The following is a 21,081-nucleotide window of genomic DNA, read 5'->3' on the forward strand; positions in this document are numbered from 1 at the left end:
TAATACGTGCCTTGGGTTGATAAATGCATACCACTTTTCATCCTGGGGAAGGGCCCTGCCTCAGAGGCAGGGGTACAAGTGCCCTGTGTTTCTTTCTTGGACTGCAGTTGAACTGTGTATGAGTTACTTGAATCAGCCAGCAGTTACTTGGTCAGCCAGTGGGTTGGTGCAGAGTTGCTACAGATGAGAGCAGCAAGGACCAGGGCAGGGTGACACAGGGGGGCAGTTTATAGGGAGTAAGGGACAAGAATCCAAAAGAGGGTGGTGCGGTGACAAAGCAGGGGCTCTGAATCCCTGTCCACGTGGAGAGGGGCAGAAGCATAAAGATGGAGCATGGCAGTGAGCACCAGGTCCTGCAGCCCCCAGTGCTGGTAAGGGCCCTCCAGCCACCTGGCCTGGGGCTCTCCATACCCCTCCCACTGCCAGCCCCTTAGGAGCTCCCTGGGGAAGTCTCTCAGCCTGTTTTCCAGATTTGAATGCAGGGGCTGTCACAGTTTTCTCTTGATGAAAAATGAGCAGGCAGCAGTGCTGTGTGAGCTGTGCCAGGTAAGAGGGACCACAGCACCGTGACTGGCAGCAGGAAGAGGAGGGATTCAGCCGAGGGCAAGCTTTTTGTGTCAGTCCGCTTCTGAGGGCCAGGCCAATACTGAAGCGCGTCAGGACGGACACCCAGACCCGCTTGAGGGCAGAGCCTGGGCTGAGGCAGGGGTGGCTGAGGGGCCCAGGATCCACTAAGCTGACAGCAGCTGAGTAGAGACACCACCACCTGCAGCACCCAAGCAGGAGCCACTTCACTAAGCTGGGGGGAAGACAAATGCCATCCTAACCCGGAAAACCCATCTTCTTTCCTCCCCTCCTCACTGGAAGGGTCTCTGAGAGGTCCTTCAGGGACTGTGGGTTTAAGGGATCACTCCTTGACAGAAGGTGTGAGTACTGAAGGGCTGGTTCACAGCAAGGCTGCCCTTTGCAGGAACAGCAGCTAGACATCTGGAAATGCAGCACCAAGTCACATCAGGGCTAGGAAACGTATAAAAAAAATGTTACTGTTTCCAAAACTGGAAATGGCCGGGACTGCACCAAAGTACTACACACACCCAGAGCTCCTCTGGGAAATGCCTGTGTGGGGGAAATTCAGGCCCTCGCCTCAGCTGGGACCGGCCGTGCCCTGTAATGGCAGGGAGAGCTGCTCTGCCCTCCACCCTCACCTCCTCGGGGCATGGGGATGAAACCGCCGCTCCTGAGGTGCAGGCAGGGCGGTCAGCTGCTGGCTCCACTTGGCAATGGCGGATCTTCACGCCAGTACTGACGGATGGGCTGAGATGCCGGGGAAGCACCGAGGAGCTGCTGGAGCTGTCCCCGGGCCCCGCGCTCTCCTAGGCTGCCCCATGCAACGCAGCGGAGCCCCGGCAGATCCTGCCCTCCTCCGCGGGGCCGGGCAAGGCGAACACACGCCGCTGCACCACCCTCTTCTGTCCCAGCCGAGCTCCCGTCGGGGCTTCCGGCGCAGCACCGGAAGCGGAAGGTGGGAGCTGAGGCAGCGTGAGGAGATGGCGGCTCGCGGCACGGCGAGGCGTGTGGCTGGCGCCGGGGGATCCCGCGGGCCCGACCCGCAGGAGGAACCGCCGCCGCCGCTTCAGGCAGTGCTGGTCGCCGACAGCTTCAACCGCCGCTTCTTCCCCATCTCCAAAGACCGGCCGCGGGTGAGAAATCTCCCCTGCCTGCCGCTGCCTCCTCTGGTCCGGGTACCCTGGGGCCGCTTGTCCTGGTCTACCCGGCAGAACAGAAAGCTCCGGGAGACCTTGGAGCAGCTTCCAGTACCTCAAGGGGGCCTACAGGAAATCTGGGATGGGGCTTTTTATCAGGGCATTCGGGGATAGGAGAAGGGGGAATGGCTTTAAACTGAAAGAGGGGAGATTTAGATTAGATATTAGGAAGAAATTCTTCCCTTTGAGGGCGATGAGACATTGGCACAGGTTGCCCCTACAAGCTATGGCTGCCCTGTCCCTCTCAGTGTTCAAGGCCAGATTGGACAGGGCTTTGAGCAGTCTGTTCTAGTGGAAGGTGTCCCTGCACATGGCAGGAGGTTGAAACTCGGTGAGCTTTAAGGTCCTTTCCAACCTAAACCATTCTGTGATCCAATAAAATGCAGAGTGCTGGCTGGTGGTCATGGTCAGGCCCACGGCTGTGGTGTTCCCTGCTGTGAGAGACCTGGGCTGGGTTGGGAGAAGGTGAGGTACCTCCAACCGCTCTTGGTAGGTTTTGGAGTGCTCCTGGGTGCCAGCATCTGCCCGAGGCTCAGGCTGTCCCCATTGCCACAGCTTTTCCTGCCTTTCCCTATGCTGTGAAAGCCTTTGGCCAGTTCTTCTCACTTGTGAGAGTTTATATTCCCTGCTGGAGAGGCATTAGAGGATCTAATCGCTGCATTGGTGCTGTTTGCTTTTCCATATAGCAGGGCAAACTACTGTTTGCTTTTCATCTGTTGCAGATGCAGGAGTGGCAGTGGTTTTGGACAGGCTTATTTGGACAGGGGAAATAAACAAAATCCCTGCCCTTGCAAGCAGTAATGGGTAAAAGAACATGGCTGGGAAAAATGAGGGAGAAAGCACTTTAATTGTCCAGATCAGAAGGCCATATGTTAAAAGAAACAGCACTTCGGTCTGAACAATCATCTTACCTTGTTTGCTGATTTAGTGTTTGTGGTAGTCATAATTATACATGCGTGCTCAGGCTTGAAACACAACAGCACCAAATATGAATTAAAGAATAATATGAGATCACTCAGCTGTGAATCAGTAACTCAGTTTAAAAGCGTGGCTTGAATCTTGAGTCAAGAGAAAACTCACTTCACTGTAGGTTGGATTTTTTTTTTTCCTCTTGTTTAATTTTGGACACTCGCGTTCCTGTGGTTTCTTCTTTCATGTCTGACAGGTTTTTCTTGAAGCAGTTAAAGCCTGAGTCAGGGAATCAGCACTCTGGGATTTATTTCTTCTCCCCCACAGCAGTGCTGATGTTGAGGTATAAGAGTGTTTGTTCAGTTTTCTATATCTTTGGTTTTGGTTTGGTTTATTTTAGGCACTTTTACCTATGGCAAATGTGGCCATGATTGACTATACCTTGGAGTTCCTAACAGCAACTGGAGTGGAAGAAACCTTTGTTTTCTGCTGTTGGAAATCAGCTGAGATAAAAGAGCATTTACAGTAAGAATCTCTTCTTTTTAGCTTCATTATAGAAAGGATTCTTCTGTCCTCCAAAAGACTCGAAGGTCTTGCTGGTTCTTCTGATGAAAACTGTGTGTAAAAGATTCCCTTTCACCAGCTGTCTCCTAGCATACCTCAAAAAAGACCATTCATCTTGTGAAGGAGTGTGGTTGTGCAGTGTATTAAAAGGGTTGAGTGATTTGGGACTGCATTTAACTCTTCTAAAAGCAGGAGTTTGCTGTGAGAAGCCGTTTAAATCAGAGTATCACCCTTTGTGTTATGCCCTGTCTTGGTATGCTATGCAGCATATGCAGACAGCTCTCTCAGCACCTTTGTGTCTGTATGCTGCAGGTTTGCAGGCTAAAGAGAAACCTGCAGCATGTGATCTTTTCCCTGCCTGAGGTACTGCTTTCCAAGAAAAAGAGTTTGGGTTGTGTGTACCTTTTCCTTATCCGTTGTCAAAATGTAGCTCAAAGTGGAGTTGGGTTTCCTGAGTTTTCATAAGCTACAGTCTTGAGGTCTAACCCCCTTCAGTTACCTGCTGTGTGCAAACGAGCATACCCAAACCTGTCAATAGGGGGGTCATTGTAATAGGATTCTCCTGGCATTCACTTACAGGTGTCGTGTACACTGGGGCACTGTATCCTAGTGTGTTCTCTACAGGAATATCCTTTTTACACTTCCTTAATGTGTTTTCCTCTTCCAGAAAATCCAAGTGGTGCCGCCACACCTCTCCCAACACGGTGCGCTTTGTCACTTCTGACCTGTACCGCTCCCTTGGTGATGTGCTGCGAGATGTTGATGCCAAATCCCTTGTTCGTTCTGACTTCATTCTCGTCACTGGAGATGTGGTGTCCAATTTCAATATATCCAAAGCCCTGGAAGAGCACAAGTAGGTGTAGAAAGCATGTATGCGTGTCTGGTCTACTGAGGCTCTGGGCTATAACATTCTGAAGGGTGATTTTAAAGTTCTGCCCTTCTGTTTCAGGTTGCGTCGTAAGATGGAAAAGAACATTTCTGTGATGACAATGATATTCAAGGAGTCTTCACCTGGTCACCATGCCAGGTGCAAAGAGGATGACATTATTATTGCTATGGACAGTGCAACAAACCGTGTCCTTCACTACCAGAGGACCCAGGGGCTTAAACGATTCCGCTTTCCTATGGTATGTCTGGAACCGGATGGGTGGAAAAGGGCTGTTTCAGTGAAGAGGCCTGCTCCAGGGAGGAGGTGCTACTTGAGTGAGGGCTGGGGAACTGTGCTTGCTGCTTCTTTTGGAGGAGCAGGTGATAGGAAGTAACTCTTGGTAAACTGGCTTTTTTTTTTCTTTTAACCATTATTTGAGGCTTGATGAAATTGTGCGGGGGACATATTTGGGGCTCATTTCAGAGTTTGAAGATGGGGCAGATATATTTCTTACAGTTCAGTTCTTGCATTTATTTCATTCCTTTTCTCTATGTGAAACAAGGGAGGTGAATGATTTGTGCTTTTGCAGGGGTTCCGAAATTGGGATGCTTATACCATTATCATACACAAAGCATTCTGAAGCAACACTGAACCTGATACAGGCAGTTGAATAGCAGCATGTGCAAGGGGTAGTACCTCCTCTTACTTCTGCCTCTACTGTTCCCCTAATCATATAGTAAATGCTCTGTAGGTGTCTGTGGAGGCACTTTTCTCCAGTGAGATGGGTGGACCTTTTTCTCAGCTCAAAACTAAGACGGTGATTATATGGGATTTTCATTCCCAAATCAGTAATCAGTAGGTTATTTCTTACCTTTATATGAAAGCAGGAATCACTGTAGGAAACCAAAAAGGAAAGAAACCCAAGACAAATAAAAACCATCCACAACAGAAAAGCAACCCACAGCTGTAAAAATCCACAGTGGGTATGGAAGCTGTGAATATTGCCAGGAGCCTCCTGGAGGAAAATGATTGTTTGAAGTACAAGCTGTTTATTGGAATGCTGCGCTATGTAAGGACAAGGGCAGTCTCTGCTGGCTGACACACAGCTCTGTGTATGACCATGCTGTGCCTGCTAAGCTAAGGTCTCAGTACAGATTTTTGTGATCTTCAGAACTCCAGCTAGTTCCAAATTCAGTCAGTACTGCCCTGGCTTATAGAAGGCTTTTGGGGTTCAGTACTGCATGAGGCACTCAGATCATCTGAATTTTTTCCTCTTTCAGAGTCTGTTCCAGAACTCTATTGAGAATGTTGAGGTGCGCCATGACTTGCTAGATTGTCATATCAGCATCTGCTCTCCACAGGTGAGCTCTACCTATCTGGGGGTCCAAAATTCAGTCTGAATTGTTCTCTTTGTCCAACTGGTGTGCAGGGGGTGCATGTGGTATGAGGGTAATAGGTTTGGAAATCAGAACTCCTAGCTGTGCTCAGTGACTGAACAGAGAGCCTGAGTGATCATGTAGCACTGCTCTGCAGGTTGTCTGGATGCTCAGTCTGTATCTGGCATCCACAGCTCGAGCTCAAGCAGAACTAGGCAGTAAACGCATCAGTACACTGGCTGATCTGGCATAGGATGAAGCTATTCTGGAAAATACATGAATTCACTTTGAGTATAGTAATATCTGTGGAGCAGAGGTGATGGCTGCACGGTGGAAGAGTGTCACTACTTGCAAGCTGGTAACGTTCAGGGGTATTCCAGCCTAGGCTTGCTAATGTCTCTTGCACGTCTGAAAAAGTTGATCTGCAGGCTTCCTTTGGGAGTGAAACTGCAAAGTGAGGCTGGGCAGATTGCTTGAAAATGCAGTGTTTTGCCCCTTCTGTAAACCAGAGTCTGTCCGTAGTCTCCATTAGGAGGAGGAGATGGGAAGGTCAACACTCCTAGCAGAAGGAATCAAAGCTTTATTCAAGGCAAGAGCATCACTTTCCTATACCGTATAACTCGTCTCTCTGAGAACCACTGGATAGCCATTAATTATCTGGCTTTCCCGGCAATGTTTTCTGCTAAGTATATTATTTCCTTATATTTCATTCCTGGCAGGTAGCTGAGCTGTTCACAGACAATTTTGACTACCAGACACGGGATGACTTTGTGCGTGGTCTGTTGGTGAATGAAGAGGTAAGGAGAGGGTTGTTACCAGGCAGATCCCATTACCTCATGTTAGAGAATCTTCTGATGTGCTCCTGCCTGTCTCCCAGGTCCTGGGGAACCAGATCCATATGCATGTAACAACAGAACAGTATGGTGCCCATATATGCAACTTACTAATGTACGAAGCTGTATGCTCTGACATCATCCGGCGCTGGGTTTATCCTTTGACTCCAGAGATGAACTTCACTGATGACAAGAATCAGAGTTATACCCATTCTAAACACAACATTTACCGAGGAGTCGATGTTAGCCTGGGCCAAGGCAGCGTGTTGAAAGAGAATGTACTCATTGGGCAGGGAACAGTCATTGGCAGCAACTGCTCCATAACAAACAGTGTTATTGGACAAAACTGTAGAATAGGTGAGTACAACAATGGGGAACATGAAGCCTTGCCAGGAAAGGGCACGGTTTGTTGGGATTTGTTTTTTAAAGTGCATTTGTCTCAGAGAGGGTGATAGGTGGGTACCGATCAAGTTCTTATGGTGAGAAAGGAGAGCTTGGTTTTGCAGCGGAGAAAATAGGTTAAAGTTCTCAGGTACCATAACAATGCTGAAAAGTGGAAGGCACTTCATGCAGACAAGTTGTTTCAGTAGAAGAGAATGGGCAGCCTTTACTGATCTGAGGTTATTGCCCACCAATATCCTACAAATGAGTGATACCTTTCCCTGGTTTTGTGAGCTGCCTGGTACTCCTTCCTAGTTTTGGCTGGACTTTTTTTGTGATTTAGATGTATTTGGGCAAAACCAACATGTGAGTTGTTATTGTAAACTGCGGTCTTTGTAGAGAACTAACAAATCTTAGCTTTGAATACATAGTGGCCATAAGCCCCTAAGACAAATTTTCACTTTTCATCTGACATCTGTTGTGCATCAAGGGCATAGGTTTTCAGTAAGATACTTTCTAGTGGACTCAGCAGTTGGGAGAGCAGCAACCTCCTTCCTCACTATATTTGTGCTTGGTGATGTATAACAGGTGATAAAGTCACTTTGGATGGAGCTTTTCTCTGGGACAAAGTACACATAGCAGATAACGTGGAGATCTGCCATTCTGTTATCTGTGATGAAGCTGAAGTGAAGGAGAAAGTAAAGCTAAAGCCTCACTGTGTCCTCTCTTCTCAGGTGAGCTCTAATTATGTTTGTTCTGCTTTCTGCCTTTCTTGGCAGTTACTAGACTTACACTAGTCCATACTAGAATACAGGGCTGCTACAGGCCTTTTTGCAGAGGTGGAGGATAGATACTGCTCCCACCTTTTTCTTCCTTTTGTTTGGCTAGGGTAGTATGGTATGTGATTTAGCATTACTGATGTCTTCAGTTATACTTGTTTGTATACAGCTTGTCTGGAGCAGCTGTTGTCCCTGCTGGTGGAGCTATGAGGGGGCAATCAGCATATTTCAGTAAAATATGTTACGTGTATTTGCAGGTAGTAGTAGGTCCTGGCATCACTCTTTCTGAGGGCACAGTGATCTCTCTGCACCCACCAGATGAGGAGGAAGAGGATGATGACCAGTTCAGTGATGATTCTGGTGTTAACAAGGAGGAAAGCAAGGTGAAACTGAAAGGTATGAGAAACTCTAGTTCCATGCAGTCAGGCTATGCAGAGGGCTTTGCCTTCAATGATCATTTGTGGTCTTTCCCTCCCCCATTCTGGATTCTGCAGTGCCAGGCTGGAGATTTGTGCTGCATACAGCTTGGACAATGTGTGTTTTCAGTAGGGCAAGCAAAGATGTTCAGCTGAAGTTGGACAATGAGATGTACCTCAATACCGCAGCAGTATTAAAATCTTTGGAGACTCAACTGTTCTCCTTTTTTTTTTTTTTTTTTCTTTTTACCCCAAGAGGAGAAGCTTTGTAGGAAATAAAAGCTGAAGCTGGAAGGGATGTTCAGTTCAAGGCAGGTTGCAAGATGTATGTCGTTGTACCTGGACTGTGTCCAAGGACTTTGTCCTTGTGAAATATTGTTTCTACCAGTCTGGATTTGTCAAGGGATCTAAACATGGTCAGCTCAATGTTGCTGCTGTAGGGAGGAGTAAGTCAGTCACTTGTCAAGGCAAGTGAGAATATAGAAGCTGAAATCCATATGCATCTGCAGGGATCCCAGCTCCTTCCTGATGAAGGATATGTAAGGGGCAGTAATGTGCAAGTTATACCAGTCTATTTCAGGTTTGCTTGTAAGCAGATCTGATACATCTACCTCCTAATCTGTTTCTTTTTCAGGTTACAATAAAAAGGATGTAGGCTCAGAGGGCAGAGGCTATCTCTGGAAAGCGGATGACAAGAATGAAGACGATGAAGAAGAGCAGAGGCAAAGCCTGTGGGGTGAGGAAAAGTGTAGTATGGTCACCTGAGGATGGACAGACAAACCTGTGTCAGGGAAACTGGCTGAGTGGGATGCTGATAACTTTGTCTAGAGTAAGACCTGGGCTTTGTGAAGTGGTCTGGCTTCAGATATATGTGCATGGAGGCAAGTTGAGAGGTGAAAGCAGATGGTGGACCAGATTCTCTCTCTTCCTGTGCTGTGGATGTTTTTATTATATGCTAACATGCAGAGCTGTCTGTGCAGTGAGTGGTGCACTACGTGATACCCTCCCTTAGAGGGGAATATGCTTTGGCTATTCTGGGTACTGCTGGCTTTCTTCTTGCTAGTGACAGCATCTGCTGACATTGCTCCATCGTGAGTCAGCAGCCTGCTCAGAATGCGTTTGCTCCTGTCCCTGTGCTTTGTTGTGTGCCTGCATGCTCTTAAAAGTCCCATTATCTTGGTGGCAGCCGTAGTATTCCCTCTGCAGCAAATCTAATCACGTGGACCTGTAAGTAGAAGCTTCCTTGCAAGGACAGATAGTTGCTGACTTGGTTGGGATGTCCCTAAAACACCTAGTTTGTTATGCATATGACAGCTGCAGCTTTTGAGTGTTGAATGCTGCATCTTCTCTCCTTCATCAGGCCCAGCTCTGCATTCAGAGGAAGAGAGCGAATCAGACAGTGACCTGAGCATGGGCTCTGAGGAGCTGGATAGTCGGGCAGCGTCCCCTCAACTAGATGACATCAAAGGTGAGAGATGGCCTCTTAAGAAGTATGGTGAGCTTGCAGATAATGCAGTGACAGTGAGATTTGTGATGCTTTCTTAGGTATATGGGAAAACTTGTGGATATCTATAATAGTTTTTCTGATCTCACTTCCTGCATTTTCTACATAATTTTTTTTTTTTTTTTTTTAATTTTCCCTGTATTGCTGTGTGTTAACCCAAGGTAGGCATAGATGAGAAGCTAGACAAAGAGCCTTCATCTTTCTCACTCCTCATCACTGGGCCTTCACAAAAGCGACCTCCCTGAGTTATCTGTTTAAATAGCACCATCATTGCCTAAACTCAGAAATTGTGTGAAGGTCCAGCAGAGTTGCCCTGTGTGGACAGCTCAGTGCTGTAATCATGCTGGAGAGTTAAATGTCCTTGTAGGAGCTGCCTCTTTTGGCAGATATGTTTTGGTTTTCTGTTTTGTTAAGGTTACTCTGGATTTGAGAGGGGCTCAAGCCAAACTGGGAATAAAAGACCTCTTCACGTTAAAGTATCTCCCCAAAGGAAATTAAACAAATAAATGTTAGGTTTGAATTCACATCTTTAGGGGAAGATGAAGTTTTTCTGAATAGGTAAGGCTAGATTGTGAAAGTGCAATAGAAAGTATGCTCTAAAAAGTTGCAGAGGTAGATGGCTTTGCAATGGTTAGTGTGGATAGATCAATGATATATAGTAGGTTTTCTCTATGTGAATTATATTCGACTATTTATAGTTGATGTGGGTTTGTGCCAGGTTACAGAGAACAAATAGACATTTGTGTCAGAATGCTTCCTTTAACAGCATAGTTTCTTCAGTGATGAACAGTTTGAAGAATCTGTTCTTTTCCCTCTCATGTCTAACTGCCTGTTCATTCTTTCATTAGTTTTCCAGAATGAGGTTCTGGGTACATTACAGAGGGGTGAAGAAGAAAACATTTCCTGTGACAACCTGGTCCTGGAAATCAACTCCCTCAAGTGAGTATTTCCTTAGGGATGCTGTCCCTTATGCTGAACAGTTGGGTTTGACAGTGGATCTAGAAGAAAGAGGAGAAACCATGCGAATACACATATATGATTGTTAAACGTAAGTTTCATCAGTATAGAGCATGGGAAATGCAGATTAGAGATCATGACTGAATGGCAGCAGGAGCTGACGGAAAGTGCCAGCTGCATCTATAGCATCCTTAGTGGTTAGGCTTTTCCTGCCTGAATTCTGTAATGAGAGATTGAATTGCTATTAAGTAACTGTGGACTGAAAAGAGCAAGCCAGTTCTTGGCACAGGCTGCCTGTAAGTTCATGCAGGGGCTCCTGCTTTGTGCATTGCAACATTCAACCAGCTGCCTGCAGCTGGGGCTCTGCTGTGGTGTGGCTTGTCCACTGTTTTTACAGCAGCAAGTGTAGAACACGTAATCAGAGTGCGTTTTACCTACTATTTCTCAAATACAAACCTGTTTCTCCTCTCTTGTGCAACAATATTCATACAGCACTCTCGTAAATGTGAGGGTGCTTTCCCTGCAGCAGCTTGTTCCACTGTGATAGCAGATTTTCAGGATTTTTTTGCCTTCTGCAGGGCCTGATGCAGTCCAGCGTGGTTTTATTGCCTGAATAGTTGGAAACACAAACAAAAAACAAGTCTGGAAGATGAAAATTAAACCTGTATCTCTGTGAAGAGACATGGTCTGCAGAGATCAGATAGTGTGAAGTGTTGGGGGGGGTTTGCCTTTTTCATTGCAGGTATGCATATAACATTGGCCTGAAGGAGATGATGCAGGTGCTCAGTAAAGTGATCCTGGAGTTCCCACTACAGCAGCTGGATGCAAACCTGGACTCCCAGAACTATTTCTCAGCATTACTTCCTGTGAGTTCCGCTCCATCTGACTTTTCTCTTGACTTCCAGTATGTAGGAGTCTGTCTGGATGCTTCAGGTGTTTCCTGGCTGAGAATTCTTTTTGGTTAAGCCTGAAGCCACTCGAACTCTTTGAGTTCATGAGTCTCTTTGTCATCTATAGAAGTAAAAGTGAACTGAAACTATTGTACTTGCTCAGAACTCACCTGAGACTGTAGGTGTGGGGAGCTCTTCTTCACTACCCATGGTTGTTTATTTCCTGTGTGTGATAGTACAAGCACATAACTTGCAGAAATAAAAGAAGGGGGATTGTCAGAGATGCCTTTACAGGCTTGCATTCCAGGAACCTGGCTCAAATCCATCATAAGCCCTGTCCCTGGGGCAGCAGGGAGTGCTCCTCTCCCAATGGGATCCTTTCCAAGGTCTTGCTAATCTGCACACTGAAACTGGTGCCAGTTTTTTCCCAGCCAAATGCAAAGGCATGATATTGTCGCCTTTGAAGATACACAATTCTGTTGTGTCTCTAAAGGGGTTGTATAATTGGGTGAGAGCAATTTCTATTTCCTGACTTAAGGGAGACAAAATAGGGTAGGGTCTGCTTTAAAAAGCAGGCAGTCTTATCGTAATGGTTTTGTTCATCCAAGCTGAAGCCATCGTAGTATTTTTGTCTCTTTGCTGTAGCCCATTTATATATTTGGATTTTCAAACTAAAGATTGCAGAGGTGCCTTTTCAGAATGAGTGGATCTGACACTTGTTTGAGCAGGACTAAGTTAATTTTGTTAGGAGATGAGCTAAAGAGGAACATTAGACATCCTCATAATACTTCCTCTGAGGAAGTATGTGCTTTCTATTGATGGGGAGTGGTGGAAAACGAATTCTTCATTATGTAGGTGTAAGTATGGCACTTAATTCATCTCCTGGACATGTAGAAATGCCTTCTGTAGAAAACATCCATGTGAACTAATCTGTTAATCAGATGGTTTAGTGAGATTTTGCTGTTTGCTCTGTCGAAATTCTGCTCGGTTTTGTTCATTTTTCAGTCTGTTTTCTTGAATAGCATGTCCTGTCCTGGGAAGAGGATTGAAGGAGGAGGACTTAAGCGAATGTGTAGAGCAGGTGTTAGAGTCTGAAGTGGAAAGCAGTACAACAGGTTGTACGGAGTTGGTAGCTGTATAGGATGGTGTTGTGGTGTTTTTTCTTTGGGTTTTGTTGTTATTGTTGGTTGGTTGTTTACCAGCTAGGATATGGCATCTCTGTCTCCTAGGTAGGGCTTCTAATCCAGCATGAATAGGACAGGAGAACTTCACTTCAGCACCCAGTCAGAAGAGGTTCTAGTCTGGGATAAAGGATACTGCATAAATGCATAATGACTTGCATAATTGCCCAAAGCCCATTAGAAGCTGAAGACAATGGAAGTACTGAACAAGGGCTTACCCCAGGGTAACTTTGCCCATATATATTTCACCAAAGAAAAGTTGATGCTCATATTTAACAGCAGAGACAGCAAATCAACTCGCCTTTAGTGCAAAGCAATAATCTAAAATTCAATAATATGAATAATGTTAATAATCTGTAATATTGAGGGTGACCAGGCCCCATGTCATGATCAAATGGAATTTCTCTAAGCAGAGAATTGTGTGCCATGTGCATTTATGAAACACAACTTATCCTTAGATTTATTGTTTGTTAAACCTGTTGACCATTGTGGCAGCCAGTTTCTTCAGATTCTCCTTTGTAAAGAACAATCAAAAAGTTTGAGAATCCGTCCCTGGGACAGTTTTGTGCCGTCGTGTTTTTACTGTGTGCAGAACTGTGCTAGCTTTCTGTACTAAAACTAGCAGGAAGGCAGTATTATGGTGGAATATACTGGTAATGTTCAACTGCACCCATGACTTTAGTCACCGTTACAATAACCCAATACATCTGAGTTGATGTGCCTCTAATAGAGGTAGTGAATCAGCCCTCAAAGGCTTATAAAACAGGTATCGATGGTCTTCCTGGGCAGCAACTTCGTGTGTTTCCCAAGAGTGCTCTAAAGAGACCAGTTCTTCAGGCAGAATGTGCATGTTTGTACAGCACCTGAAACAGTGGCTTTTCTGCAACTTGTCATTCTGTAGTTAGTAGAAAGTACACTCCATTAATTTACAAGCATTTACTTACTTACACCCTGAGAATCCCAAATACTAACTTGGTATATGTTGGTATATCATGAAGGCATGCAGCTGAAGTGGGTAGCTATGAAGGTAAAAATGCCTCAGTCAGCACTGGTATTAGGTGCAGATCGGCTTATGACTGTTTATGTATGGCAAAGTGTTATTTTGGACAAGATGGGAATATTTGCATTCTGAGAGTCATGAACACCAGAAGCCCACTGAATTTTACAGAACTGTTCTATGTTTCTCACTGTCTGTAGCTCAATTCTAAGAGATGCTGAAGGAAGATGGGTTGCTTGTGTAAGAGTGATGGTAGAGTGGTCCCAGGAAGCACAGGAGGGAAAATTGTGGAAATGCCATAGTTATGATGTATAGTTTGACTTGAAACCACAGTATGTGCTCTGAGGTGCTGGCCCCTGAGCATGAAGCTCTTAAGTGTTGCAGCAATTTTAGAAAAGAAGTATCCGGTAAAGAATATGCCCATGGGTATTTTTCAGATGAAACATGGAGGCTTTAGAAATAGTTATGTCAGGCATCTTGTTCAGCTCTTGTACAAGTTATAAAGCAGAGATGGTACAGAAAAACAGACCTCTCCTAGAACTGTAGACGTAGTTTAAGCAAATATGGCTGAATCTGCTGATAAATTGAAAGCTCTGCTTCTGTTGTCACTGAAGTAGCGTCAAACTACTTACGTAGGTGAGGATGTCTAAAGGGACCTGGGGGAAGCAATGTAGCAGTTCAGTTTGCGGAGCTGGCCACTGTCTGCACTGCTGCCTGGCAGCTAGCATGTGTTGTGCACCTCTTCAGGTTTTTGTTAGGGAGCCTTACTCCTTTGTAATGTCATGCAAACTCAATAGCTTCTTGTTAGAATTGTGTCCCTTCATGATTTAAAGGCTTTAACAGAAAGGTGTTACAAAGTATTTCTTAGCTTAGAGCTAACTTGCCAGTAGCTTTACTACATTTGAGGTGAAGAATTCCAAAGGATAATGAAAAATGCAGGAGGTGGTTGCAGAGAAGGGATGAGTGTTTAGGATTAAGCATTTTGCTGAAGGCTAAAATACTTTCTGGAAATACACCATGCAACCCTCAGTCTTTTGTTGTGACACCATTAGGATCATTCTGTGCTCTTTCTGTTGTTCCTTGAGCCAGTTGATGCACTACTATACAGATCAGTTTGTTTGTATTAATCCCGTTCTTTGTTTCTGCTTAAGGTATGCAAATTCCAGCATGGTTGCATAGCAAATGTGTCTGAAGAGGTGACGGAGTGTAGTACTATGGAATAGTTGAGTACTGTTTCCTAATACAGGCTGCCTTTGGTAGTCCACACTAGCCTGGGTTCTAGCTCCGCTATGTGTTCTGGAGCAATCCCTCTGATAGGGCTACTTGCCTGTTAACTGTTGTCCTGAGCAGAATAATGCTGATTAACCTGGATGTAGGTGACTCTGAGCTTTTTCAATTACCTGTTTCCCTTCAAAACAGACCAGATGTGTTCTGTAAGGAGCCACTGTTGAAGGCACAGCAAAACGGTGTATGTGTATGGGATGTAGTTGCAGGGATGTAGTTGCAGGAATGCTTGCTGTTGAATTAATCAATTAAAAAAGATAGGGAACTCTGATTTAATTTCCTACATTGTTTATGTAGGATGGTCTGGTCATGATGTGGCCAATGAGGAATTTTTGTATCCTACTTCTGATGCCTTTTAAAGTTGTTACGGGCAGGGGTCTAACTATCTTTACTGCCTCCTATCCCAGATTCAGGCAAGTCTGTGATGATTTGCAGAGCTTTCCCTGCTGCTTGCTTTCCAGATATGTATAACAAGTGAAAGAGCTGGGGGAGGATTCAGACATAAATACAGTTTGATGAGGCAGCACCAAAAATCATTGAACTAAAGACTTGATAAAATACAAGCCTCGGAGGAGAGAACTACAATCAGCTAGTAGTATAACAACTTCTTGCCCTTCATCCTTCCCACCCGTTCCCTGCAGCAGACTCCAGGATCCAAACAAGGCTGTAGGCATACAATGAGTGTGTGACTTGCACTTAGGGGCTGCTCCACTGTATTCCTGTTTTAGAAGTGGCTATTTTGCACTGTCCATTTCTACTCAGCTGGTAATTATCCTGGCACTGTCTTTTTTCTTATTTGCTCATCTGCTTTGAAGGAAAGTTCCACTGAAATGTCAGCTGCTCGGTGGAGGGGGAAGGTTTGAGTAGCATCGATGTACCTCTCCTTACTGGTCTGCTATAAAGTGATTTTGTTTGAGTACCAGGCTCCATTAACACATTTATTGTGATAATCAGGTATTCCATCCAGAGAAGCAGAACCAAGAAAGCTAATGGATATAGAATCATAGAATAGTTAGGGTTGGAAAGCACCTTAAGATCATCTAGTTCCAACCCCCCTGCCATGGGCAGTGACACCACACACTAAACCATGGCAGGAGCATTGGAACTAGATGATCTTAAGGTCCTTTCTAACCCTAACTATTTTATGATTCTGTGTCACCGAAGACTCCATCCAACCTGGCCTTGAACACCACCAGGGATGAAGCATTCACAACTTCTTTGGGCAACCTATTCCAGTGTCTCACCACCCTAACAGGAAAGAATTTCGTCCTTATATCCAATCTAAACTTCCCTGTTTACGTTTTAACCCATTACTCCTTGTCCTATCACTACAGTCCCTAATGAAGAGTCCCTCTCCAGCATCCTTATAGGCCCCCTTCTGATACTGGAAGGCTGCTATCCTCAGAGCTTCTTAACAAAACTAGGTCCTGTCTGCACATGTGAGACAGCATCTGTTTTATGGACTGAGTGGGGCAAATATATGAAGTGGTGAGCTGAATGGTTTCTTAAAATGCTTCCCTGGGTCAGTTTCTTAGTGCAACACAGCTGAGAAACAGCGCTGAGTGCACACATCCATCTCGTAGCTCAGGAACTTTTCCGTATTTTTCCCCTGCAGCTGTTGAAGAACTGGACCCCATTGTTTAAGAACTACATAAAGCGGGCATCGGATCACTTGACTGCCTTATTTGCCATTGAGGAATTCTTCCTGGAACATGACAGTCTCTGCACATCAATAGCTAAAGTGAGTACCTGCTCCCAGCTCCAAGGATCTGGTTTTGCTAGATTTGCAGTGAAATTCGTGGTGGCTGCGTAGTTAGCCTGTCTGCTTTAGAGGAGAGAATTTTGGGGTCTCAGCGAAGAGGGTATATAGAAAATCTATCTATAACAATTATAGAATCATAGAATAGTTAGAGTTGGAAAGGACCTTAAGATCAACTAGTTCCAACCCCCCTGCCATGGGCAGGGACACCACACACTAAACCATATCACCCAAGGCCTCGTCCAGCCTGGTCTTGAACACTGCCAGGGATGGAGCATTCACAACCTCCCTGGGCAACCTATTCCAGTGCCTCACCGCCCTAACAGGAAAGAATTTCCTTCTTATATCCAATCTAAACTTCCCCTGTTTAAGTTTTAACCCGTTACCCCTTGTCCTATCACTACAGTCCCTAATGAAGAGTCCCTCCCCAGCATCCCTATAGGCCCCCTTCGGGTACTGGAAGGCTGCTCTGGGGCACTGACTGCACCAGCAGTGTCTCAGTAAGCTCCTATCGCTTTTGGAAGAGCTCTCCTAGAGCCTGCTTAACTCTTGGTTCCTTAAGAAAGAGTAATCCTAACTTCTGCAGTGCTTCTGGTTTATGGCAAAGCACTTAGGACTGGAGCCAAAAGTCTTCAGTTTGGTGAGCCAGAATGTCCTTGAATTATGGCAATTGTTTGGCATGTGTCCATTGTTCTAGGGGCCTGGGTTTCCCTAGAGGCTGGGAATTGAAGTGACACTTTATATTTGGCATTGGCAGCCAGCTTTGTCAGTGCTGTGCCACAAGGAGACCAACTGCAAGGTGCCTGCTCTGCCTCAGCATAAAGGCACCCTGAGAAAGCATGATTGTATCTTAGCCTTGCTGTGCTGGGCAGGAGTTTGATCTGATGAATGACCAATTGCTTTGACACCTGCCATAAGGCACTTCTAAGGGAGCTGGCAGAAGGAGCGAGCTTGGGGCAGGGCTGGAGAGCTTGATGCTCTTCTCTGCACATGTCACCGTTATGCATATGTAGGCCTGCTTAAGAGTTGCTTGTTAGGTCTGCTTTGGGAATGGGTTTTGGATGGTTTAAAAGAGAACTTAAGTTACATCTTGAACTGAAGTCCTCTGTGGTCGTTTATTGCCCACAGCTCTCAATCATACCCTGTATCCATAGAGCTGAAGCTGATGAGGCTTGAACTTTGACTCATAATGTGTCACAGCATCTGTCAGGAACATAAGGCTTGGTAGGAGAAGCACAGTTATGTTTAACAATGAAAGCAAAATTAAGCAGACTGAGTGCTTTCTGTTGAAGATAGAGGTGGGAGACACAGGTTATGTGCAAACATCGTACTTGGACATGATCTAGCCCCAAAAGAGTTTATAGAGAGCCCTGTTTTTCTTCCCTCATCGATGCAGGTGTTGATGACATTTTACCAGCTGGAAATTCTGGAAGAAGATGTAATTCTCAATTGGTTCTCCATGCGGGATACATCTGACAAGGGAAAGCAGCTTCGTAAAAATCAGCGGGTAAGTCCCAAAGGTGTTTAAAGAGGCAGGATGGGGAGGAGGGGGAGATAACAGCTGCTAAAAGAAACTTTGAGTGGAGTTTGGTGCCACTGTCACCTTCTGTGGAGCAGCTGCCAGTGCATGGTAGGACACTAATGCACCAGTGCATTAAACACTAAGCAACACAACTTTGTTTTCCAGAACAGACGCTTCTGTGCCTTCTGCCATAATCATCCTGTTTGGATGAGGAATGGAGTTAGGAGGAGGAGGAGATTGTTTTTAGTGAGGTCTCTGTAGCACGAGGCCAGCACTTTCTGGAGCAGCAGCATTGCTTGTGGAAGCCAACACCCATTGGAATTGGGCATTAGGCCAGTGCCCTGTGTGCTGGCCCCATACAATTCTTTTGAAGCTTTCATTCCTGGCTCACCAGTCCCTTCGCATATATTTCTAAGCGTTTGCTGTACTGAGTGTTTTCATTTGGATTGTGTTGCAAGGAGCATATAAACTTCCCCACTCCATCAGGCAGAACTTTGTGCTGCAGTTTGGCTAAGCCTTGTCCCAGTCCTCCTCCCTGGATTTGGAAGAGGAGCAGAGGAAAAAAGCCATCTCTGAAGAACTCCAACTTTGTTTAAAACCTTTGCATAGTCAGCTCTTAGTATAGGTCAGCAGTGCTTTCAGCTGCTTATTTGAGCTCAGCTAAAAGGTAAAATGAGCTGCCTTCTTTATAGCCATTTTTCAAGGAGTAGGTTTTTCCCAGCAGAGTTTTCCAAGCATGTCTCATTTAAGTTGCAGCTGTCATCTCTTCTCCCTCAAGTTCTGAAAACTCTTAAACTTTTGCCTTTTTGTTGTGGGATTGTCTAACTGGAGAAATCTCCCTCAGGAATCTAACCAGTTTGGGTTTGTCCATGGCATCTCAGTTGGTTTTCGTCTAAACTTTTGTCTCTCCCTCAATCTGCCTCTGTTTCCGTGTCTTCTAGAAACATTCTCTTTTTTTGTGTGTGATACCGGTGCTCACTGACATGGTGTAGTTGTTGAGTGCTCCCCAGCATCTGTTTGGTGTCACTTGTCACCCAATTCCATTTCATTGTCTCTGCAGCTCCAGAAGTTTATCCAGTGGCTGGAGGAGGCAGAAGAAGAGTCGTCTGATGGCGACCAAGACTGACATGGTGACTTAGCATGAGAAGAGGCACTCTCACTGCCTTTCTGGGCCAAGTGGGCAGGGCAAGATCAATGCCAGTGCACGGTGTGTAGATGTGGGGACTGACATTGAAGAGACTGACAATCCCATTGTTAATTGTGTTTTCCCAACTTTGCCACTTCCCTCCCTCACTTGCCCAGTGGCACCTTACGTTGGGTGGTTGCAACCCAGAATAAAAACCATAGGGAAAAGCAGAAGGTGGTAATACCTAGAATCCCTTTGGAGTCTGGATATGGTACACTATAAACTATCCTTTGGGAGGTCCTTGTTACTAATACAAAGGGAGCAAATAGATGCAAATGCATACAATGCCCTTATAAATCTATAACCTTTGGGGTTGTGGAAGAATGGTCATACAGCTAAGCTGTTTGGAGTCATTGTTGCTTCTGGAGCTAGGAGAACTCCTGCTGAAGAGACACTGGCAAGGTTGGTGAGTAGGAGCATGTGGATTTGGATCTGGAGTGCAGGACTGGGATTCAGGAGTTCCTGTGCCAGGAGAAGATGCAGTTGTCTGAGGATGCCCAAGGCATTTTGCAGCCTGGAAGGCACTTCTGTGATCTTTCCAGAAGGGAAAATCTTGCCATCTGCCATGCTAGAATTTAACACAGGGTTGCACAGTAGAGCTGATAAAACTGTGTTTCCCCCTTCTGCAGAATGGGATAGTATGTGCTCAGTTCCCCTGCAGGGGTTTGCTAATAGTTGCTGTGCACTGGTCAGTGAAATGCTGTGTGGATCACCAGATCTTAGACATGATCTGTCTTCTGTGCATCCCCAGCTTAGCAGACATGTTTTAGGAAAGTGTTTGTTTTTCTTTAGTGAAAAGGAAGCAGAGATGTCTGGCTCCTCCTGCTGTACCAGCTACACTTGTGTTCTGCTCTGGGGCACTGACTGCACCAGCTGCTTTGAGGAGGACGCAAGTTGCTAAATTCTGCTCCTATGTGAAAAGGAGCAAATGGTATTTCCTTCAACAGCATGTGCTTCGTGTTTCCATGTGATTTCAGTTATACAATCATGTTTATTCAGTTGCTTACTTCATGTCCTTCTATTTATTTGAAAACTTCCCTCAGACAGCAGGGAAAGTGCTGCAAACCCACTGCAAAGTTCTGCAGCCCCAGAGCAGCTCAGCATACAGCAGGGAACAAGTGTGCCTCTGGCACTTTGTTGCCAGCACAGACAATGTGTGGCAGCAATGAGGCCTTTAAGAACAGCTTCTTGGAAGTGTCACTATGCTGTGTTCTTCCCTGCTCTCCAAGAACAGAGTGGGGGTAAAAAGGCACAGTGAGAATTGGCTTGTGCTCACAGGTGGGTTATTTGTTGGATGTGCTGGCCTTGCCTCTGCCCCTTCAGGAGGAGCATGGAATAAATCCTTTGCAGGGGGAAATGCACTGGAGCTGCCCACTCAGGATATTCTACTTGGCTGTTCTGTGGTGCCACAATTGTCAGTGAGGGGACAGCATTGAATGCTGGAGACCAGGGATACTGCCTCTTAAAAACTAATGGTCAGGCAGGACGATCTTGTGCACTCACACTATCAGTCACCAGGATTGTGCATAAATGTGCTTGTTTTCTGACATTGCAAACTCAGTCTTGTAAATGTTGGGGAAATAGTTGGTATCTGAATTTTCTGTATCTGCCAATATTTAATTCAGGGAGCAAATAAAAACTATCCTGGTGTTACCAGCTTGTTTGCTTTGTTTGACTTTGAATTGTTTGTTTCCAGCTGTGGCATGTGCCTGACCAGGGCTTAAGGGGTAAGCAAAATAACTCATCACTACCTCAGGAGATTTTAAGCACAAAACAGGCAGGTGGGGAATCAGCACACCACTGCACTGGTGTAAGTATTCAGTGATCACTCCTGAGCTCAGTTTACAAGCAGAGAACACTTTGTTAAAACTTCTAAACATAGAATCCTAGAAAGAGTGAGGTTTGGTTTTGT

General features: G+C 45.5%; 2 protein-coding genes across 2 annotated transcripts in view; both read left to right on the plus strand.

Annotated features, from left to right (window-relative positions):
- AP2M1 (adaptor related protein complex 2 subunit mu 1) overlaps positions 1–21,081 on the plus strand; it is a 160,299-nt gene that overhangs the window by 65,123 nt on the left and 74,095 nt on the right. The gene's annotated exons all lie outside the window — the stretch shown is intronic.
- Positions 1,495–20,829, plus strand: EIF2B5 (eukaryotic translation initiation factor 2B subunit epsilon). The gene is made up of 16 exons (XM_057427006.1): positions 1,495–1,700; positions 3,073–3,197; positions 3,904–4,089; positions 4,186–4,363; positions 5,385–5,465; positions 6,200–6,277; positions 6,358–6,670; positions 7,283–7,428; positions 7,731–7,869; positions 8,524–8,625; positions 9,250–9,357; positions 10,242–10,332; positions 11,093–11,216; positions 16,318–16,443; positions 17,858–17,968; positions 19,044–20,829. The coding sequence occupies exons 1-16, from the start codon at positions 1,548–1,550 to the stop codon at positions 19,107–19,109; spliced, it is 2,127 nt and encodes a 708-aa protein (XP_057282989.1). The 5' UTR covers positions 1,495–1,547; the 3' UTR covers positions 19,110–20,829.

The sequence above is a fragment of the Pezoporus wallicus genome, unplaced genomic scaffold (genome assembly GCF_028554395.1).
Source record: "Pezoporus wallicus isolate ANWC-B61680 ecotype Strahan unplaced genomic scaffold, APGP_CSIRO_Pwel_v1 scaffold_7107, whole genome shotgun sequence".
Lineage (NCBI taxonomy): Eukaryota > Metazoa > Chordata > Aves > Psittaciformes > Psittacidae > Pezoporus > Pezoporus wallicus.